Here is a 9,206-nt window from a genome sequence, read left to right as displayed (position 1 = left end):
TCTCTGGCCTGCCCTGGGTAAGATGACAGCAGGTGACCCTGGGGAGGGTGGATTTTCTCAGGGCTGGCCCCTTCTCATCTTTTAGATCACACTTTTTTGCCTGCGCAGAGAGGCCCTTCCCAAGCACTGCATCAGGGAAGGTCTTCACCCCAATCACTCTCCATCTAGCATCCTGTCTCAGTTCCTGCAGAGCATTCGCCACTGTTCAAAATCATCTTTCTTTATTGGGTTACTTTATTTATTCGGTTTGGGTTCCCTCCACCCCAAAAATACCAGCTCCAAGAAAACCATGGTATCTCCCCAGCACTTTGCAGGGCCTGGCATGTAGAAGATGTACCAGTAATATTTGCTGTACGAATGAATGAATCTCTTCATGTGCGGGTGCCTTATCCCGCCTCTGCCACTCGATGGATGTTTCAGATGCCACTTAGCGGATCTAATGATCTTTCCTTGGCTCAAGCACAAAAGACTCCTGCTTATCTGGGGAAGCAGGGCCAGGCCCTGGGAATTGCAGCCTCCGGGCATCAGAGCCTGGCCTTTCCAGCTAATCTGCCTGCCCACAGACACAAGAGGACAGGGCTTTCAGCGAATCCTTGACTGTTCCCCAAGGCGAAGACCTCACAGGCACCGCCTTCACAGGTTTCTCCTTAGCCTCAGGAACCTCCTGGGGGCAGAGCGGGCTGACCGGGAAGGAAGCTGCGGTGGCAGCCCCTCTGCAGAGCGGCAGGGTGGCCCGGGCCTGGGCAAGGCATCCCCCACCCATGGGGGTCACCCGAGTCAGATGGGGCCAGTTTTCCCCACAGAACACAAGGTAGGTCTTCATTGGTGGGGTGACAAGCCCTTGACTGGGACTGGGGGCTTGGGGTGGTGATGCGGTTGCTGCCAGGGAGAGCTGCCTCCCCTGGGTGCAGTCAATCACAAAAGTCAGATGAGCCGTGGGGACGGTCTTCTGATGCCCGGCCAGCTTCCCACCTAGAAGGGAGGAAGAGACCGAAAGTGAGCACAAGCAAGGGATTTTCCCCTGAGACAGGGTCTCGCTCTGTCGCCCAGGCTGGAGTGCAGTGGCATGATCATGGCTCACTGCAGCCTCAGCCTCAGGGGGCTCAACCCATCCTCCCATCTTAGCCCCCTAAGTGGCTGGGACTACAGCCTCATGCCACCACACCTGGTGAATTTTAAAATTTTTTGTAGAGATGAGATTTCCCTATGTTGCCCAGGCTGGTCTCAAACTCCTGGACTCAAGAAATCCTGCCTCTGCTCAGTCAGCACTGGGATTACAGGCACCCGACCGGGACATGGTTTCCTGAATTCATTTGTTTATTCTTTTTTTTTTTTTTTTGAGACGGAGTCTCGCCCTGTCACCCAGGCTGGAGTGCAGTGGCCGGATCTCAGCTCACTGCAAGCTCCGCCTCCCAGGTTTATGCCACTCTCCTGCCTCAGCCTCCCAAGTAGCTGGGACTACAGGCGCCCGCCACCTCGCCCAGCTAGTTTTTTGTATTTTTTAGTAGAGACAAGGTTTCACCGTGTTAGCCAGGATGGTCTCGATCTCCTGACCTCACGATCCGCCCGTCTCGGCCTCCCAAAGTGCTGGGATTACAGGCTTGAGCCACTGCGCCAGGCCCATTTGTTTATTCATTCGATGGGTTTAACTGAGTTGGTTGATACCCCAACAGAGGAGGACAGTCAGGGTTTAAGTGTATGGATTTCAGCATCAGAGAGACCTGAGTTCAAGTCTCTGCTTATCATCCATCCATCTGCCTTCCAGGAGCACAGAGTCCAACATGTCAGTGCCTTTCAACTTTGCTGTTCCCATGAGTTGCCTGGGGAGCTTGTTAAAATGCAGAGTCTAGTGCAGTGGGGCTGGGGTGGGGCCTGAGACTCGCATTTCTAACAAGCCTCCAGAGGATGCCGATTTTCCTGGTCCATGGACCACATTATGAAAAGCACGGTCCTCAACCCAAGAGAGGAAAGCCCTGGCCATCTTTACAGGCGAGAAAACTGAGGCTCAGCCTGCACAAGTGTTGGTGGGTCTTAGGGAGCATCTTGCTACTCTCCCCCTCCCCACATAATCTTGTCCACAGCCTCAGAGAATCCCATCGGTACCTGGTGGCATCTGCCCTGGCAATCCCCCAGCTCAGATCCCAGCACAGGGGAAAGGGATGGACAAACCAGCCAGTAGATTTATCAATGAAGCAGGTGTCTGAGCAAGTGCATCTGAATCTAAAGCCTGTGCTCTTAAAAAGGGAACTTTTTGAGTTACCCAAATAACATACACATCCATTCTTTTAGCTACGTGCTGTGAACCATGACGTGGGCTCAGAAGGAAGCTTATGTTCTAGTAGGTTGGCTAGCACAGGAAATAAAACAAGCCCGCCCTTGGCTTGAGAATCCCAGCAACCCGAGGGAGGTAGCATGTTTGCCATTGGATCCCCACCCCCAGCTGGTCTTTCTTTTTTTTTTTTTTTTTGAGATGGAGTCTCACACTGTTGTTCAGGCTGGAGTGCAGTGGCGCAATCTCAGCTCACTGCAACCTCCGCCTCCCAAGTTCAAGCAATTCTCCTGCCTCAGCCTCCTGAGTAGCTGGGATTACAGGAGCCCGCCACCACACCATACATTTTTTGTATTTTTAGTAGAGACGGGGTTTCACTATGTTGGCCAAGCTGGTCTTGAACTCCTGACCTCATGATCTGCCCGCTTCAGCCTCCCAAAGTGCTGGGATTACAGGTATGAGGCACCACACCCGGCCCCCAGCTGGTGTTTCTTACCAGAGCTGGTCTCCAGGCCCGTCTCACGGATGGTGCCTTTGAGGTTGGCTCTCCAGTCCCTGCGGTCTTCTGAGGGGGCCATGTGGGTACTTCGGCGCCTGCTAAGCTCTGGCAGGAGGGGAGCTGTCCTCGGCCACTCTTCCAGGATGTGGCTCCCCCACTGTGGGACCGGACCTTTTATACTGACCGGATCCGGATTCTCTGAGTGCGTTCCACCAGGAGCCAAAGGAACTGGCCCAGAGCAGTCAGGGGATCGCTTTGATCAACAGGGTTATGTCAACAGGACTATTGTTGGGTCAATGGGAGGCAGACCTCCTACCAAACAGACCAAACAGACACGATTTCTACCAACTGCAGCTGCTTCCTGATTTAGGTTAGGCCTCTGGAACCTTCTCATCCAGCCTCAGTTTCCCAAACCTCAGTCATTATCCAGGGGTTCCACCAGTTTGTTTTTTTTCCCCCTGTCTAGGAACTATATGTAATACTACTTACTTCACATGTCCTTGAAGTCAGCCAACTGTTTTTACTGAAAAAGAAGTGCACTTGGCCGGGCGCGGTGGCTCACGCCTGTAATCCCAGCACTTTGGGAGGCCAAGGTGGGTGGATCACAAGGTCAGGAGATCAAGATCATCTTTGCTAACATGGTGAAACCCCATCTCCACTACAAAAAATTAGCCGGGCAAGGTGGCGGGCACCTGTCGTCCCAGCTACTTTGGAGGCTGAGGCAGGAGAATGGCGTGAACCTGGGAGGTGGAGCTTGCAGTGAGCCGAGTTTGCACTACTGCACTCTAGCCTGGGCAACAGAGAGAGACTCCGTCTCAAAAAAAAAAAAAAGAAAAAAGAAAAAAAAAGAAAGAAAGAAAAATAAAAAGAAGTGCACTTTATTTTATGTATGTATGTATGTATGTATGTATGTATTTATTTATTTTGAGACAGAGTTTCGCTCTTCTTGCCCAGACTGGAGTGCAGTGGCACGATCTCAGTTCACCGACACCTGCACCTCCCAGGTTCGAGTCATTCTCCTGCCTCAACCTCCCTAGTAGCTGGGATTACAGGCATGCACCACCACACCCGGCTAATTTTGTATTTTTAATAGAGACAGGGTTTCTCCATGTTGGTCAGGCTGGTCTCGAACTCCTGACTTCAGGTGATCTGCCCACCTCGGCTTCCCAAAGTGCTGGGATTACAGGTGTGAGCCACTGTGCCTGGCCGGAAGTGTACTTTATTTTAATTTTATTATTCTTATATTATTTTAGGTGGAGTCTTGCTCTGTTGCCCAGACTGGAGTGCAATGGTGTGATCTCAGCTCACTGCAACCTTTCTCTGCCTCCTGGGTTCCAGTGATTCTTCTGTGTCAACCTCCCAAGTAGCCGGGACTACAGGCGTGTGCCACCACACCTGGCTAATTTTTGTATTTGTGTGTGTGTGTGTGTGTGTGTGTGTGTGTGTGTGTATATATTTTTTTTTTTTAGTAGAGATAAGATTTCATCATGTTGGCCAGGCTGCTCTCAAACTCCTGACCTCAAGTGATCCACTTGTCTCAGCCTCTCAAAGTGCTGGGATTACAGGCGTGAGCCTCCGCATCTAGCCTATTGTACTTTATTTCTGCTGCTGGCCCAGATGAAAGAAATGCACTTTGAAAGGAAATTTGGTATTGCTCTACTAAATAGAAACAGTATCACTTCCAGAAATAAGAGGTACCTATGCCTGGTAGCCAAGTTAGCCACCAAACATATCCACACCCTAATCCCCAAAGCTTGTGAATGTATCCCCTTACTGGGCGAAAGGGACTTTGCCGATGTGATCAAGAGTATGAATTTTGAGAAAAGGAGATTATTCTGGAGTACGTGGGTGAGCTCAATCTAATCACATGAGTCCTTAAAATTGGAGAACCTCACCAGGCGCTGTGGCTCACACCTGTAATCCCAGCACTTTGGGAGACGGAGGCGGGTGGATCACCTGAGGTCAGGAGTTCGAGACCAGCCTGGCTAACAAGGCAAAATCCCATCTCTACTACAAATGCAAAAATTAGCTGGGCGTGGTGAAGCATGCCTGTAATCCCAGCTACTGAGGAGGCTGAGGAAGGAGAATCGCTTGAACCTGGGAGATGGAGGTTGCAGTGAGCTGAGACTGCACCACTGCACTCCAGCCTGCGTGACAGGAATGAGACTCCAACTCAAAAAAAAAAAAAAAAAAAAAAAATTGGAGAACCTCTTCTGGCTGGATTAGAGAGATGTGATAACAGAAGAAGGCCAGAGAGATATGAAGTGAGGATTCAACCCTCCCTTGCTGGCTTTGGAGGGGGAGGATGGGGTCCTGAGCCAAGGTATGCCAGTAGCCTCTAGACGCTGGGAAAGGCAAGGAAAGTGATCCTTCCCTGGAAACTCCATGAAGAAACTTCCTGCCAACACCTTGATTTTAACCCAATGAGACCCACGTTGAACTTCTGACCTACAGAGAAAAAATTTGTGTTGCTTTAAACTACTAAATTCTGATACTTTATTTAGTATCAATAAAAAACTAATACACTGTGCAAATAACAAAGAAAATTTTTAAAAATTAAATTTTAGCTAAATGTTGTTGCCTGTGTTATATGACTTAAAAAGTAACTGGGTAATTTATATCTTACTACAATGTCTTGCTTTCTTCAGGGTCTCACTCTGTTGCCCAGGCTGGAGTACAGTGACACAATCATGGCTCATTGCAGCCTCGACCTCCCAGCCTCAGCAAACCCTCCCCCCTCAGCCTCCTGATTAGCTGGGACTACAGGCTCATGCCACCTTACCGGGTTAATTTTTTTAAAAACCTTTTGTAGAAATGGAGGGTCTCACTATGTTGCCCAGGTGGGTCTCAAACTCTTGGCTTCAAGTGATCCTCCTGTCTCAGCCTCTCAAAGTGCTGAGATTATAGGTGTGAACCATCGTGCCTGGCCCACAGTTTTTTTGGTTTTTTTTGTTGTTGTTGTTGTTTTTTCTTTGAGACGGAGTTTTGCTTTTGTCACTCAGGCTGGAGTGCAATGGCACGATCTCAGCTCACTCCAACCTGCAACCTCCGCCTCCCGGGTTCAAGTGATTCTCTTGACTCAGCTTCCCGAGTAACTGGGATTACAGGTGCCTGCCACCACGCCCAGCTAAATTTTGTATGTTTAGTAGAGATGGGTTTTCACCATGTTGGCCAGGCTGGTCTCCAACTCCTGATCTCAGGAAATATGCCTGCCTTGACCTCCCAAAGTGCTGGAATTATAGGTGTAAGCTGCTGCGCCTGGCCCCACAGTTTTTTCAAAGAAGTAACTGGACACACGTGATAGCAGACACCTCTGATACCATTGGACAAGAAGGGTACTTCATGTCTGTGGTCTCCGACCCCAAAACTCCTAACCCCAGTCTAAATATGAGAAAAACGTTGGACAAATCCAAACTGAGGAACATTCCGTAAAATCCACGTGCAATCCCCAAACTCTCAAGATCATGAAAAACAAGGGGAGACAAAAACTGTCCCAGGCCAGAGGGGACTAAAGAGACATGAAAACTTGCTACAATGGAGGTATCCTGGATTGCATCTTGAAAAGGACGTTGCAGAAATACTCGTGAAATCTGAATAAAGCCTGGGGTTTAGACGCTAATAATGTACTGATGTTGCTTTCTTAGTTTCGACAAACATTCCATGGTCATGTAACATGTTGGCAATAGGGGAAATTGGATGTGGTGTGTACAGCTCTGTATAACCTTTGCAGCTTTTCAATACATTGGAAATTATTCTAAAATTTAAAAATTATTATTGGTCAGGCACCGTAGTTCATGCCTGTAATCCCAGCACTTTGGGAGGCTGAGGCAGGTGGATCACTTGAGCCCAGGAGTTCTAGATCAGCCTGGGCAACATGGTGAAACTCTATCTCTATTAAACATACAAAAATTAGCCAGGCTTGGTGGTGCATGCCACAATGCACAGTGCACAACCATAGCTCACGGGAGCCTCAAACTCCTGAGCTCAAGTCATCCTCCCACCTCAACCTCCCAAGTAGCTAGGAATACAGGTGCACACAACTATGTCCAGCTAATTTTAAAAGTTTTTGTAGAGATAGGGTCTCGCTATGTTGCCCCGGCTTAAAAATTATTATTATTATTATTATTATTATTATTTAGATGGAGTTATACTCTGTCACCCAGGCTGGAGTGCAGTGGTGCAATCTCGGCTCACTGCAACCTCTGCCTTCAGGGTCAAGTGATTCTCCTGCCTCAGCCTCCTCAGTAGCTGGGATTACAGGCACACGCCACTGCTCCTAATTTTGGCTTATTTTTGGTAAAGACGGGGGTTTCACCATGTTGGTCAGACTGGTCTTGAACTGACCTTGTGATCAGTCTACCTTGGCCTCCCAAAGTGCTGGGATTACAGGCATAAGCCACCACACCCAGTCAAAAATTATGTTTTAAACTGCGCATGGTGGCTCATGCCTGCAATCCTAGCACATTGGGAGGCCGAGGCAGGAGGATCACTTGAAGTCAGAAGTTCCTTGCCAGCCTGGGCAACATGGCAAAACCCAGTCTCCACAAAGACTGGGTGGTTCGGCCCTGGTGCAGTCATATAGCTCCCTGCTAACTGAGCTGAAATTAAAACCCACTTAGCGCCAGGCACAGTGGCTCATACCTGTAATCCCAACATTTGGGAGGCCAAGCCAGGTGGATCACCTGAGGTCAGGAGTTCGAGACTAGCCTGACCAACATGGAGAAGCCCCATCTCTACTAAAAATACAAAATTAGCCGGGCGTGGTGGCATATGCCTGTAATCCCAGCTAATCGGGAGGCTGAGGCAGAAGAATCACTTGAGATGGAGGTTGCGGTGAGCCGAGATCGCACAATTGCACTCCAGCCTGGGCAACAAGAGTGAAACTCCATCTCAAAAATAAATAAATAAAACCCATTCAGTCTGGCTCCTACATGGCTCATGGGGCCGTGGACTGGACTCTCCTTTTCCCTCCACACCCCATCTGCATTCAGTCCTCGAGCAAATCATGCAGATGGCACCTTCACAATGATGCTGAGGTGACACTTCTCACCACCTGCCTTCTCCTACCTAGGTTGAGCACCTTCATCACTTATCCGGACTAGCCAGCTGGTCCTCCTCTCCTTCCCGACAGTGCGATGTGGCCTGTTAACGCCCGAGCCACGGCTGAGCCCTCCTCTGCCCAGGACCCTCTGCTGGCTCCCCAGCTGCTCCGAGTAACAGCTAGAGCTTTGCACCAGCTGCAGGCCTTTGAAGCTGGGACTTCTCTCCCTGAGCTGCCTGCCGCTCTCCCCTGCTCACACCAGGCCGGATGCAAACTTCTCCTCTGGGTCTCAAACATACGGATCACGCTCCTGCCTCAGGGCCTTTGCATGAGCCATTCCCACTGCCCGGAATGCTCTCTGGTCAGATAGCTGCTTGGCTGACCAATCACCTCCTACAAACCTTGTTCAGACCTTGCCTTGAACTCTTGGCTTCAAGTGATCCTCCTGTCTCGACCTCTCAAAGTGCTGAGATGATAGGCGTGAGCCACTGTGCCTGGCCCACAATTTTTTTGTTTTCTTTGAGACGGAGTTTTGCTCTTGTCGCTCTTGTCACTTGGCCATGCATCTAGAGGGCGTCCAGCACAGAGTATGTGCTCAATACACAGATGAAGAAGGACAATCCACAAGACAGCTGTCCCTCTCCCAGGACCCTGGGAAATGCTGGGGCTGGAGAACATGTTCAGATGTCAAGAGGAAGAGGGTCTAGTGTCTGGGCTGTCATTTGAGTGCTCTTCCTGTTCACAGGAGTGGATGGGCTGCACAGATAGAGCAAAACCGAGATGAGTTTTAAGGGCCACTGAGCATCTTCCCCACTGGCAGCCTTTCCCAACGTCCAGGGAGATACACAGCTGTCTCCTGTGTGGTCCTGGATCCCTGGAGGAGGGGCCAGGCTTGGAGGTGGAAGGAGAGCTCAGTGGGGAGGAGGCAGAGAAGGGACTGCCCAGATGTGACACATCTGGAGTCTCCAAATCTGCACCAGGACAGATGAGTAGAGCTGCATTTTTCCCACCCTGCTCTTGTCGGCCTTTTGTGAACTTTGTTTCTGCCCTGTGTGCATTGCCCTTAGGTATTCATTGCTACCTGTTATCACTGGAAGAAAAATGGCCATGGGCCTTCTGCTCTTCCTTCACCTCTCTCTTCTCCATCCCTTCCTTCTTCCTTCTTCCTTCTTCATCTGTGTATTGAGCACATACTCTGTGCTGGACGCCCTCTAGATGCATGGCCAGGGTTGTCCTCATTGACAAGGCAAGATCTGAGCGAGGTTTGTAGGAGGTGATGGGTCAGCCAAGCAGATACCTGGGCAGATAGCTTTCTGGGCAGTGGGAATGGCTTGTGCAAAGGCCCTGAGGCAGAAGCGTGATTGGTATGCTTCAGGCACAGAGGGGAGGTCTGCATC

General features: G+C 50.0%; 1 protein-coding gene across 1 annotated transcript; it reads right to left on the bottom strand.

Annotated features, from left to right (window-relative positions):
* Positions 1–201: 201 nt before the first annotated feature.
* On the bottom strand, positions 202–2,891 carry SRARP (steroid receptor associated and regulated protein). Its single transcript, XM_025385222.1, has 3 exons — positions 2,766–2,891; positions 545–972; positions 202–498 (listed from the first exon to the last, which is right to left on the bottom strand). Exons 1-2 carry the CDS (start codon positions 2,845–2,847, stop codon positions 545–547), a joined length of 510 nt encoding a protein of 169 aa, XP_025241007.1. The 5' UTR covers positions 2,848–2,891; the 3' UTR covers positions 202–498.
* Between the last annotated feature and the right edge of the window lie 6,315 nt (positions 2,892–9,206).

Source organism: Theropithecus gelada, chromosome 1 (assembly GCF_003255815.1).
Source record: "Theropithecus gelada isolate Dixy chromosome 1, Tgel_1.0, whole genome shotgun sequence".
In the NCBI taxonomy this organism is placed as follows: domain Eukaryota; kingdom Metazoa; phylum Chordata; class Mammalia; order Primates; family Cercopithecidae; genus Theropithecus; species Theropithecus gelada.
Note: the sequence above shows the minus strand (reverse complement) of the source record. Positions and strands in the feature narration are given on the sequence as shown.